Genomic DNA, 13,720 nt, shown 5'->3' on the forward strand with positions numbered 1-13,720 from the left:
TATCCTATGATGTTGGAGTTCCTGTCATGGCTCACCAGAAACGAATCTGAGTAGTATCCATGAGGACTCAGGTTTGATCCCTAGCCTCGCTCAGTGGGTTAAGGATCCGGCATGGCCATGAGCTGTTTATACCCGAAACACAAAATGATTTATATACAATTATAATCTTTAGCTAAAATCATAGATTTGGATAAAGAACACAGAACTTAAACATAACTATAACTTTGTCTTGGAATATCATTTACTGGTGAAATGAGATAAGATTATATGATGATTGAAAATACTGAAACAAAAATTGCACTTAAAGTAGTATAAGTATTTGTACTTCATTCCCAATATTCTTTAAATATACACACAGCAGAACTTTTACCATGTTTCCCATCAGTAAAAAATCAAATATAACTTTTAAAAATTTAACCTCTAAATGTGTTTATTGTGTCAACAATATGCTGTTTTATAGAATAATGATACTGAAGAAGAAGAAAGGTTATGGAGAGACCTTATTATGGAGAGAGTGACAAAATCAGCAGATGCCTGTCTTACAACTATCAACATTATGACATCCCCTAACATGCCAAAAGCTGTGTATATTGAAGATGTAATTGAAAGAGTTATACAATACACTAAATTTCATTTGCAGAATACACTTTATCCTCAGTATGATCCTGTCTACAGATTAGATCCTCATGGAGGTTTGTTTTTTACACTGATAGTTTTAGAATATACTATCAAAATTACATGTTATGTAATTTCATTGTGTTGGTTAGATCAGAATGCAATGACTTAAAATGGCACCAAAATTATTAGATTATATAAATTGTAATAAATACTGGCTTTGATTTGTCTAGAATATAGAATTTTTTTTTGATCTGGTACTTGTTCAATTATCATTTCTTTAGCAACTATTTACATACAATAAGAAGTAATTTCTACTGATCTGGGAGCATCCCAGATAATATTAGCTTCTGGTTCCATTTATCACTTTCCCCTAATTTTACCCAAAATATTATCTGCAAAATGGAGTGAGTAAAGATGTATATTCTTCTTTCTCTTAGAATCTTTATAAATGAGCCATGTATGTTAATGTGTATACATTTGAAGAAGAGAAACTTGTTTCATGAATAATCTACATTTAATTACCTGTTGTTTAATAACAGCAAGTTGATTTAAAGAGAAATATAGCCTTACTACTCTGCTCCAATGGTTAAAAAAGAGAGAGAGGAAAATAGAAATAAACTAATAATTTAGATATGAGTTTAATAGACAGTGAAATGTGCTATAGATTATCTAAGAATATTAACTTTTTAACTAAACATTCACTAGAGAATAATTTTCTCTTTTCATAAATAATTAGGTTGTATTTTTATATGGGGAAGGAGTGTGTTCTTTTAATTCAGAAAGCAACTTTATTACTATTTATTTAAAATTATTATATATTCCTTATTTTGATTTTTCTTTTTTCATTTTAGGAGGCTTATTAAGTTCAAAGGCAAAACGGGCTAAATGTTCTACCCATAAGCAGAGAGTAATAGTAATGCTTTATAATAAAGTTTGTGACATTGTTAGCAGCTTATCAGAATTATTAGAAATACAACTTCTTACAGACACAACAATTCTTCAGGTAAGTTTTTTGGAGCATTTTCTATATTTTTAGACCAAACAGTTTAAGAATGAAGAACCTAGTTGAGTTCAATATAATCTTGATCACTCAATAGTAATACCAACACTATGTTAATTTTTTCATTCAGAGTATATTATATCTAAATGGAAGAAATAAAAGCCCAGGGAAGTTTTAGGAGGTCCTTTATGGCACTGTGGGTTCAGGATCTGGTGTGTCATTACAGCAGCTTGGGTCACTGCTGTGACATGGATTCAGTCAAGAACTTGCACATGCCATGGGTGCAGCCAAAAAAAAAAGAAATGTTTGGGGTAGAAGATAAGTGAATGTAGTGTAAATTCTAAACTCTAGACTATTTGGAAGATAAATGATTATTTCTTTAAAAATGTCAGGGTATTTCTTCCAGAATAGCAAACTTTTTTTATTTTTTACATTCCTCTGTCATTTATCAATCCAAAAGGTAGAGATTAGAGGATTGGCAATAAGGCACTAATTTGCTTGAGGATGAAAGGGTGCAAAGAAAAACTAGGTGCTGATTGATGAGGGAAAAGAAAATGCTCTCCCAGTGTTTTCCTATAAGTTTGTGAATATCTTTGGGATTTAATAAGATAGAATGTTACTGAAATCTATTAGAGATGTGTTCTAATTACTCTCCATGTGTGCAGGTATCATCAATGGGAATAACACCATTTTTTGTAGAAAATGTCAGTGAACTACAATTATGTGCCATTAAGTTAGTCACTGCAGTAAGTATAATCAGTTTTCATTTTTAGTTATCCCCCAGAAAAATAATGTTAATATCATTCAATATAAATTTGCAAAAACTAATGCAGATTTGAGCTTTTCATTGATTCATTTCAACCTAAGAACTATTTTAGAGTGCCTTAGATTTCAAACATTTCTAAATATTTTAAATGTTTCAGTTAATAATTCCTTAATATTTACATTAAAATCAGAATTATTTAACATGTTTAAATATTGTCCTACTTTCCATCCCCCAGATATCATATTCTTCAAATGAAACTAGTATACTATGACTTACACAAGAATGTTATAACTAAGGTTAGAAAAGTTGAGCAAATGAAGCAATTGCCATTAAAGATGTTGAAAACATTTTCATTCTTGATAATATTTTTATCACGATGTGGTATCATTCTTGTTGTTTTCAAATAATTATAACAAACTTAATTTGGAATCTTATAATTACTAAACAGGTATTCTCAAGATATGAAAAACATAGGCAGTTAATTTTGGAAGAAATTTTTACTTCACTTGCAAGACTACCTACCAGCAAAAGGAGCTTGAGGAACTTCAGGTAACCAGCTATAGCAAAGGCCAAGTATAATGAAGAATTCTATTATATTGTAGACATCATACATTTTGTTTTCATTTCTATCTGATTTTTATTTTAATAATCAAATAAAAGAGAGGCAGTTCAGTCAGAACAGCATGAAGAGTAGCTTAGACATGTGAAATAACAGTGCACATTTGAGAAACTTAGAAGTTTGGTATTCTCAAGTGTAAAGATCTATAGCCAGAATTTTCAGTCTCGGCACTATTGACATTTTGAGCCAGATAACATTTTGTTTGCAATGCTATCCATTGTAAGATGCTTAACCGCATCCCTGACCTTAAGTTAATAGATACCAGAAGAAATGTACCCTTTCCAATTATTATCACCAAAATTTTCAGTAGACACTGGCAAATGTCCCCTGAAGGGCAGATACATCCCCACTTAAGAACCACTTGTGGAGTTCCCTAGTGCTGCGGGGAGATAAGAGTCCAGCATTGTCACTGTTGTGGCATGGGTTTGATCTGTGGCCCCAGAACTTCCGCATACTGCAGGTGCTGCCAAAAATAAAACATTTAAAAAATAAAAAAGAACCACTGGTCTCTGAGAAGAGCAACAGGAAATATAGCTCCAAAGAGTCAGAGGCAGTCCAAGAATAGTATAAACCTTGCTAAGGAACTTGAAGTTAATCTTTTACACAGCAGGATGTCCTTATGTAATATTTTTAAAAGAGAACTGAAAGATTACTCTAAAGCAGTATAGAAAATAGACATGAAGATTAAATGCTTTTAAATCACTAAGCACAGAGTAACTAGTGAATGTTATCCACTGCTGTGGTCAGCATTACTGCCTTTGTTGGCATAGGGAATCTTCATCGTTATCGTGACTATCATTATAGTATGTATTCCTGGATAATCAAATGTGTTGACCTAGCATATAGAGTTATATTTAGAGTGTTTTGGAGGCTGCCTTCTGTAAAATAATTTTTGTCTTAATTTTTTGGACTGTGTATTGATGCACATTTATTGTTTATTAAACCTGAAGAAAATCTATTAGCATATAAAGAAATTCTTTTCATTTTTTTAATTACCCTTAAAACATTTGGCTTTTCATATTCTATGTCACTGACCTCATCCTCTAACATAGATGATCAAGAGCCAACCATGTAAATTTTAATAAGAAAATGAATACCAGAATGAATGAGCATTGGAAAATCTTGAAGACGTCTCATTGTAAAAATTTGATATTTTTCATTATAATTTTTTAATCTGCAGTACATATAAAGGATAGAATTTTGTATTAAATATTGCATTTTTCCTTCGACTATTTTAATTTCCTGTGTATAGGCATTTAGTTGGTATTTTTTCTAACTTATCAAAAATAGACCTAAGGACACTATTATAAGCACTAACTATAATGCCTAGAAATATCGGTAAAGAGAGCATCTTGAAACTTTCAGATGATAGATGACATGTAAAATGACATTCTCTTCATACTCTGTATGATTAAAATGTTTTCTTCTGCATTAAAGGTTAAATAGTAGTGATATGGATGGAGAGCCTATGTATATTCAGATGGTTACAGCACTGGTTTTACAACTGATTCAGTGTGTAGTACACTTACCATCATCAGAGAAGGACTCTAATTCAGAAGAAGACTCAAATAAAAAAGTAAGGAATCTTTTCTAAGTTTTATAACTGTGCTTTTGTAGGAGGAAGCACCTATATTCTTCGCCATTCTTGTAAAACTGAAATTCTTAAATTAGGGCTTCATGGCTGGGCTTTCATATCCTTGTAGAGCACTAGACTCTTTTAGGAGACTTGAGTTCTGGTCCTGACTATTATATCTACCATTCATAAAACATACAAGTTTTTTTAATCTGCATTTGTTTCTTCAGCTATAAAATGAGGATGATAATATCTAACAGGCCTACTATACCAAGTTATAAGACTCCACTGAGGTATTGAATGTGAAAAATGAATCATTATAATATGTAGTCTATAATCATGCATAACATAATTGTAATACAATTAATATTAAATTATGTAGAGAATAAGTTTATGCCCTACTATTAACTCATAGCTAAAATTTGCATTTGGTTTTGTAGCTTTTACCTATCAGCACTTTAAGAATTTCCAAGATGTATAGTTTTACCTCAAAAAATTTCAAAAGAATGAGGAATAATTTTATTTTATTTCTTTATAGCCAGATGTGTGTGTGTGGGCGGGGTAATAAGTAATAAAATAACTGGCAGAGTTCCCAGCATGGTTCAGTGATAATGAACCTGACTAGGATCCGTAAGGATGCAGGTTCCCTCCCTGGCCTTGCTTAATGGGTTAAGGATCCAACATTGCCATAGAGCTGTAGTATAGGTCGCAGACATAGAGAGTTGCATTGGCTGTGACTGTGTCGTAGGCCAGCAGCTGTGGCTTCTATTCAACCCCTAGCCTGGTAACTTCCATGTGCACAGGTGCAGCCCTAAAAAGTAAAAGTAAATAAATATAAGTAAAGTAACTAGTTAATAAATATAAAATGAATATCAAAAAGTCAAGGCCCTGTTGTTTCTCCCCTTCTCATCTCATTGTACTCTTTTCAGCCTTTCCTTACTATTGGTAAATGTTTTTCTTCTTACATTTATTTATTTTCTGCACAAATTTTATATAGAATTTTATAATTTATATAAATGATGTAACATAGTTACAGCTAATTTTTTCACTCACCACTATTTTTAACACATGTAACGTAATAGATTCTTTTTAACTTGGGTCAAATGCAGCATACATTATAACTTAAAGCAGAGGTTTCCCTAGATAAACTTAGAAGTATAATATTAAATCGTAGTGTACATGCACTTTTTTTCTTTTTGGCTGCCCTGTGGCATATGGAGTTCCTGAGCCAGGGATCAGATCCAAGCCACAGTTGTGACCTATGCCACAACTGTGGCAATGCCAGACCTATTGTGCTGGGCCGGGGATCAAACCTATGTCCCAGTGCTCCAGAGATGCCACCAATCCATTGTGTCCCAGCGGGAACTCCCTATACTGCACTTATAACTTTATTAGAATTTGTCAGTTTGTTCAATAAAATGGTGTTCTGATTTACACTCTTACTTTTTGATTTTGCCTAGTCTGGTTAGTGTGAAATAATACCATGTTTTATTTTGCATTTTCTTGGTTATTAGTGAACTTTTTCATAGATTTATTCACACTTTGGATTTTTACAACTTTGATTTGTCTATTCATATCCTGATCCTTGAATTTCTAATGAGGGAATTGAATTTTCTTTGGTATTCCAGTGTTTCATAAACTTTTTGAGCTTGGAATTTTTTTCTAAATTCTTTTTTGTATTTTCAGTCAAAATTGTCTGACCAAGATCATGTTGAACAATGATTGATATTTCATTCGTTAAACACATTTGTTATCCTTAAATTTAATAAGTAAAAATGAACTCTATCAATATTTGTATTTAGTTTTATGAAGTATTAAAATGTGTTTAGTATACTATTTATAGCTTATCTTTTTCTATGTAAAAGAATAGTTAAGAATTTTAGTACTTAAATGTATCGCTCCCATTCAGTAATAACATGACATTAGCACCTGAAGTAATCCATTTATTGGTTATCCTTGATATCTGTATAAATTCATTTTTCCCAATCTAGGTTGACCAAGATGTTGTCATTACCAATTCTTATGAAACAGCCATGCGAACAGCCCAAAACTTCCTTTCCATTTTCCTTAAAAAGTGAGTAAAATTAATATAACCTGATTTTTATTTTCCCTATATAAAGAATAGCTCATTTATTTTATGTAAAAGATTAATCCAACTTCCTGCTATAATCTGAATTTAGACTGTATTTCACTCACCCTTGATTCCTTACCTTTGAAATTAGGTACTTGGAATACTAAAATTTTTAAATTTTATGAACTTGATTGTATGTTGGACTCCAGAAGTTAAAGTACAGGATTAAAATTCTGTAATTTCTTCAGTGAATTTTGTGACATACTAATTTAATAGGAAAGTTTGTGGAGAGAGGTTTACTTAGCTTTCATAAGAATTTATAATAATCTCATAGAAAAAATGGTCATTATTTAAAATGTCTTATACTTGCTATAAACTGATGTTACTAATAGTTAATAATTGAATCCCTGTAGTTGGAGAAAAAAATGAAGTTTGAGAAATAGGTTCATTTTGAACCATATTTTATTTACTGTACTTTCTTATACCATGTTTAGAGAAAAGAAAACTCATTTAACAAAATTTTAGTCATGTTGGTGGACATGTCACCTAAATTCACAGCCTTTCATTGTTTATCTTTGAACAGATGTGGTAGTAAGCAAGGTGAAGAAGATTACAGACCCTTATTTGAAAATTTTGTTCAAGACCTTCTTTCAACAGTCAATAAGCCTGAATGGCCAGCTGCTGAACTACTCCTTAGTTTGTTAGGGAGACTGTTGGTAAGAGTATAGCATTTAAAGATTATTAGATTACTAGAAGACAACATAATGAGGATGTACTCTGATTCACAGATGATGAATTCTTTAAAAATGTGTAAGGAAACATGACCATTGCATCTCTATTTTTGCATGTGCATAACTATACACAATACTGTTAGTACCTTGTAAAAAACCTTGAAATGTTGTGACTTTTGGTGTTTTCATAAGATAATAGTGCTTTAAAAAAAATTTTTTTTGTTTGGAGGTGTTATTGTTAGTTAAGAACATCTCAACACAGATGTAAGTTACTGTAGTTAATTCACTTCAAGGCATGAAACTGATTAATGTGAACTCTGTCATCTTTAAGAGTATTTCTAAGAATAATGACACATTTTAGTCCTCATCTAATATTTTACATGTATTAGGGAAATGCAAAGAAATACTATTGTAGTTTTCTTTTTAAACTACATTTGGACTTGAGCAATTGTTACGAAATTTTAGGGACTTTTCTGTCAGCTGGAAAATGTTCTAATACTGTTCTGAAACCAAAATAACTTTTCATAGGCATCAGAATTCCAGCCTAAGAAATTCCTACTCAGTAATAATCCCATTTTATATAGTTGAGCCTACATTTAACAGAAGTGACTGTGGGAGTTCCCACCATCGTGCAGTGGGTTAAGAATCTGACTGCAATGGCTCAGGTCGCTTGAGAGGTGTGGGTATGAGCCATAGCCTGGTGCAGTGGGTTAAAGGATCTAGCATTGCCACAGCTATGGCTTAGATTCGGTCCCCGGTCTAGGAATTCCATATGCTCTGGGTGCAGTCATAAAATTAAAAAAGGGTGTTCTGATTGTGGCTCATCAGGTTAAGGATTCAACATTGTCTCCATGAGAAGTGCAAGTTCAATCCCTGGCCTCGCTCAAGGGGTTAAGGATCTGGCATAGGTTGCTTGTGCAGCTTGGATCCAGTGTTGCTGTGGCTGTGGCATAGGTTGCAGTTGCAGCTCCAATTTGACCCTTGGCCTGGGAACTTCCTTGTGCTATAGGTGTGGCTGTAAAAAGAAAAAAAATTTTTTAATTTTTTTTTGATGAAAATGTTAAAATTCCAGAAACTTGTGGGTTTTTTTGGTTTTTGTTTTGTTTTGTTTGTCTTTTAGGGCCACACTCGCAGCATGTGGAGGTTCCCAGGCTAGGAGTCCAGTCAGAGCTGTAGCTGCTGGCATATACCACAACCACAGCAATGTGGGATCCAAGCTTTATCTGTGACCTACACCACAGCTCATGGCAATGACTGATCCTTAACCCACTGAGCAAGGCCAGGGATCAAACCCTCGTCCTTATGGATGCTAGTCAGGTTCGTTAACTGCTGAGCCATGACGGGTACTCCCAGAAACTTAAAAGACAGTTATTTTGTGGTACAATATCACAAGGGACAAAAAATGTTTAAATTTCAAATACTACAACACAGATTTGGAGTTTATATGATAAATTGCTATTTAAAATATATAAACTGATTAAGTTAAAATATTTTTCATGTGTAGGTTCATCAATTCAGTAACAAGTCAACAGAGATGGCTTTAAGAGTGGCATCTCTGGATTACCTTGGAACTGTTGCTGCACGACTGAGGAAAGATGCTGTTACAAGCAAAATGGATCAAGGGTCTATAGAACGAATTTTGAAACAGGTATTGAGATCACGAATTTTAATTCTGGGTATAAATAATAGTTAAGTACTTGCTTTAGATGTTCTTATGTTAGTGTTGCGTTTCACTTTGTAGATTCAAAATAAGATCTTCTAAAAGTATGTGTTTTCAGAAGCCTCACAGAGAAAATTTATACCTTAGGGTGAATAGTGTCTAACAGGAACTTTTAAATGATATATATAAATCCTTCTTTTTGTAAACTACTGTTATGAATGATGCTATTTTCTATTTGGTTTAAAGGAATAAGTTTAACTATGGGTGAGGTGGTAATAATACTAAAAATTACTTAAGAAAACTGAAAGGTAAATAATCACTAATCCTACCATATACAACTTTTTCATTTTCTTTCTACATTTTTATTTTTCTTCCTAACTATATCCATGATGGCCATTACAAACACCTTGATTTTTTTAAACTATACTTTGTATTTTGAAATAATTTTAAACTTACAGAAAAATTATAATAGTGCAGAAAGCTCCCATAAATCTTTAACCCAGATTCCTTAGTGATTGACATTTGCTTTATCATTCTTTGTCTAAATATATATGCATGTGTATCTTTATATGCATGTTTATTTTCTTCTGAACCACTGGAGCAGACAGGATGCCCCATTACCCCTAAATTTCAAAGTGTGATTCCCTGGATAAGCAATACCAACATTAACATTCGTGTAAGAACTTGGTAGAAATGCAAATTCTCAGGACTCTGTAATTACTGAATGAGAAACTCTGGGAGTAGGGACCAGCAGTCTGGTTTAACAAACCCTCCAGATGATTCTATTGAATCTTGAAGTTTGAGAACTACTGCTTTCTCTGTATTTTCTACAAACAAGAATGCTCACTTTAATATCCAAGTATAGCTATTAAAAGGGAGAGATTACCATTAATACTGTCTCCTAATGGAATACTAACATTCCTGTTGTTTGTAGAGATTACCACTTGTTGCTGTCATTACTGTAGTGCTCAGACTGACCTATACTTAACCAGTGAGAACCCCTTTAAGCTCCCTTTTGTATCTTTTTGGTATCTTCCCATCTTTCCTTGAGGAGTGTCTTACTTTGTGGCACAGTAAGATGGTTCAGGCTCATCTTTTACTTTCTTTCCTGGAATCAGCCATTTCTCCAGGTACTACTGATTCTTTTCATTGAAGAATGGTGAATTAGGTGCTAGATGATTTTCAGCATTTCTGTGAGTAGGTCTAGGACCTCTTATTTGCCACATGTGGCATGTAGATTGTCTACTGTAAAGCTCAAGAGGAACAGTCATTGGTAAATGTTTTTATGACTCATGACACACTTCCAAGTTGCTTTTGGAACTTAACAGTGTACTAGTTTACGGTGCTATAACTAATTTATAAATGTATCCATTTCACCGTACCCCAAGAATATAAGGTTATTCTAATCTTTGTTTTCTATTTAAATATATTCTAAACCACATATTTGGCATTTCAGGTGTTAAAACCAGAATATAAGCTGTAGACATGAATGTCAACTCAGAGTTAATTTCTGGCTCCGAATTGTTATTGACAGGACCTAAAGATTCAGTCCCTTTCTGATTCCAGAGCAAGAGAACAGCTCAAAACAGCTCAAATATACCTACTGTTTATTTAATGTCCTACATGAAATAAAGTTTTTTTTTTTTTAACAAAAGTTTGTTCTTAAATGTACAATAGGTTCCAAGACAACACTCAGGAGTTCCTTTTGTGGCTTAGTGGTAACAAACCCAACTAGTATCCATGAGGATGCAGGCTTGATCCCTGACTGCCTCAGTAGGTTAAGGATCTGGTGTTGCCATGAGCTGCAATGTAGGTCACAGACACAGCTTAGATCAGGCATTGCTGTGGCTGTGGAGTAGGCTGGCAGCTTCAGCTCTGATTTGACCCCAGCTGGGGAACTACCAAATGCCACAAGTGTGGCCCTTTAAAAAAAAAAAAAAAAAAGACAGCAATAGATGTTATGGCAAGCATCCAGATGTTTAAACAGGACTGGAATTAAGGATCATCGTTGCCTCAGGCACAAGGAACAGCTTACTTTTTGTCAGATTTCTTAACTCCACCTGTGGCCAGAGGGTATTTATATCCCTGAGGTCTTCATTTTTAGCTCCTTGATTTTCTTCTGCTCTAACTTCTGTTTCTTCTTGAATGCCTTATCTTCCTTGTCCATTTCCTTGGACTGCTTCAGGGGCTTCTTCTTGCCACCTTCACGGGCTGACGGGTGCCTGCTGCCCCTTCTCCAGACCCTGCCACCAATGCCTAAAGTACTACAAAAAAATTTTATATTAACTACAAAAAAATTCCCTTGCATTTCCCAGAGACACCCGTAAAATATAATAATACAGATAATAAAAGTTTCCATTTATTAGATTAAAAGTTTGGAGTTGTCTCTTTTACCAGACAGAAAACCAATGCTAGGACATTTCTCTCTCTGAAGCTTTATGCATTGTTCTAATAATTATTATGTCAGCTACCTATGAGCTTCTTCAAGGAAAGATAATATGTAGTTCACAAAAATAAAGGCACACCTCATCTGTCAATATATAATATGTTTTTCAAAAACAGTATTCTTTTCTTTCTTCCTTTTAATTGCTGTATTTATATTTTCATTTTTATCATTTATCAAGTTTTTTTTTACAACTGGATGATTTATTAAACTACATTAGTAATATCTTATTTTGTTCTTACTTGGTTTCTTTTGTAGGTTTCAGGAGGAGAAGATGAAATCCAGCAATTGCAAAAAGCATTGCTTGATTACTTGGATGAAAACACTGAGACTGATCCTTCCCTAGTGGTAGGATTCTATTTCTCCTTTTTTATTTTTGGAGAGTCCACATGTTTTTTAAAATTGGGTCTGAAAGAAAATTGAGAAGTACTATGTAGAGAAAAGTTGTGTAGGAATCTTTATTTTTGAAACAAGGATACTTGATAGTCTAAACAGAAAAGAATGATTATGGATTGATTTGTCTTAAATTAAATTCTGGTATGGACATTGTAGTCTATTAAAATTGTGTGACACAGGAATTATTTGGGAATCTTTCCCTAGGTTATCGTTGAGACTAGGCTAGATCATTGGCCCAGGTAGAACATAAGATGATCTATTTGCCTATAAATAAAGAAACTATTAGGAATTTCCTGTTGTGGCTTAGTGGAAACGAATCTGACTAGTATCCATGAGGATGCGGTTCAATCCTTGGCCTTGCTCAGTGGATTAAGGATCCAGTGCATTGCCATAATATGTGGTATAGGTTGCAGATGCAGCTTGAATCTGGTGTTGCCGTGACTGTGGTGTAGGCCAGTGGCTACAGCTCCAATTGGACACCTGGCCTGGGAACCTCCATATGCCACAGGTGCAGCCCTAAAAGACAAGAAAGAAACTACTAGAATTTTTTTATGTATATTTATTTTCAAATATAATCCTTAATTCTATTTTTATGTGTACTGTGTTGGGTATCCAAAATTTTAGTATACTAAGTTTATATGTAAAATTTATACACTATTTTATGGAACAATGTGCATATATTGGGATACTTTTTAATTTTTTTTTAACTGATGGGATATGCAGTCTAAAGAAGTTGGAGATAAGTAAGTTGTTAAGCCCACTACTGTAGGTTTTCTTTCTTTATGGAAAGGTACAAATTATACAGTGATGTATGTCATTTCACAATAAAAATGAAAAAAAGCAGCAAATTAAAAGAAAGATTATAGGGGTGCCTCAGTGTTCATATATATTTCAGTTAATTGGCTATGTATTTCTTGAAGAGGTAAGATGAAATTTTGGAATTAACTGGAGTCTTTTAGCTTCAGCATTTTATCCCTTTAGTGTAACTTTTCTAGTTAACCCATTAGCTCTCTAAATTTAATGACTCATATCATAATGTCCTAATTAGTTTAGTAGTTGATAGTAATAATATAGACTTAATACAGTTGTGTTTATAAAATTATCTCTCTTTTGTTTTTGGTCTTTTTACGGCCCCACCCAGGGCATATAGAAGTTTCTAGGCTAGGGGTTGAATCAGAGCTATAGCTGTCGGTCTACGCCACAGCTCACAGCAATGCCAGATCCTTAACCCACTGAGCAAGGCCAAGGATTGAATCCATGTCCTCATGGATACTAGTTGGGTTCTTCGCCACTGAGCCACCATGGGAACTCCTTAATCAAATTACTTTTTTTTTTTTTTTTTTGGCTTTTTGGCTTTTTGCTATTTCTTGGGCCGCTCCCGCAGCATATGGAGGTTCCCAGGCTAGGGGGCAAATTGGAGCTGTAGCCACCGGCCTACACCAGAGCCATAGCAACATGGGATCCAAGCCGCGTCTGCAACCTACACCACAGCTCACAGCAACGCCGGATCGTTAACCCACTGAGCAAGGGCAAGGACTGAACCCGCAACCTCATGGTTCCTAGTCAGATTCGTTAACCACTGCGCCATGACGGGAACTCCTTCAAATTACCTTTTGACATTTTAAAATAACTGTTAGGACAGAGTGAAAAGTTTTCTATGATTTAGATATTTTAAATGTTCCAGCTTTCTTAAAATCCATTTTGTGTTTTGTTTTTTACAGCCTCACCTGCAGCATATGGAAGTTCCCAGACCAGGGATTGAATCCAAGCCACAGCTAAAACCTCTGCCACAGCCTCAGTAATTCCAGAACCTTTTAACCCACTGTGCCAGGCTGGGGATTGA

At 34.0% G+C, this 13,720-nt stretch overlaps 1 protein-coding gene across 5 annotated transcripts in view; it reads left to right on the top strand.

Annotated features, from left to right (window-relative positions):
• NIPBL (NIPBL, cohesin loading factor) overlaps positions 1 to 13,720 on the top strand; it is a 211,919-nt gene that overhangs the window by 151,355 nt on the left and 46,844 nt on the right. For all 5 annotated transcript variants that reach the window (XM_013984737.2, XM_021076592.1, XM_021076593.1 and 2 more), the window contains 9 exons: positions 461 to 692; positions 1,470 to 1,621; positions 2,284 to 2,364; positions 2,833 to 2,933; positions 4,441 to 4,579; positions 6,568 to 6,650; positions 7,231 to 7,363; positions 8,883 to 9,026; positions 11,740 to 11,829. In XM_013984737.2, coding sequence (XP_013840191.2) covers positions 461 to 692; positions 1,470 to 1,621; positions 2,284 to 2,364; positions 2,833 to 2,933; positions 4,441 to 4,579; positions 6,568 to 6,650; positions 7,231 to 7,363; positions 8,883 to 9,026; positions 11,740 to 11,829 — 1,155 coding nt within the window. The remainder of the gene's footprint in view (positions 1 to 460; positions 693 to 1,469; positions 1,622 to 2,283; positions 2,365 to 2,832; positions 2,934 to 4,440; positions 4,580 to 6,567; positions 6,651 to 7,230; positions 7,364 to 8,882; positions 9,027 to 11,739; positions 11,830 to 13,720) is intronic.

The sequence above is a fragment of the Sus scrofa genome, chromosome 16 (assembly GCF_000003025.6).
Source record: "Sus scrofa isolate TJ Tabasco breed Duroc chromosome 16, Sscrofa11.1, whole genome shotgun sequence".
In the NCBI taxonomy this organism is placed as follows: domain Eukaryota; kingdom Metazoa; phylum Chordata; class Mammalia; order Artiodactyla; family Suidae; genus Sus; species Sus scrofa.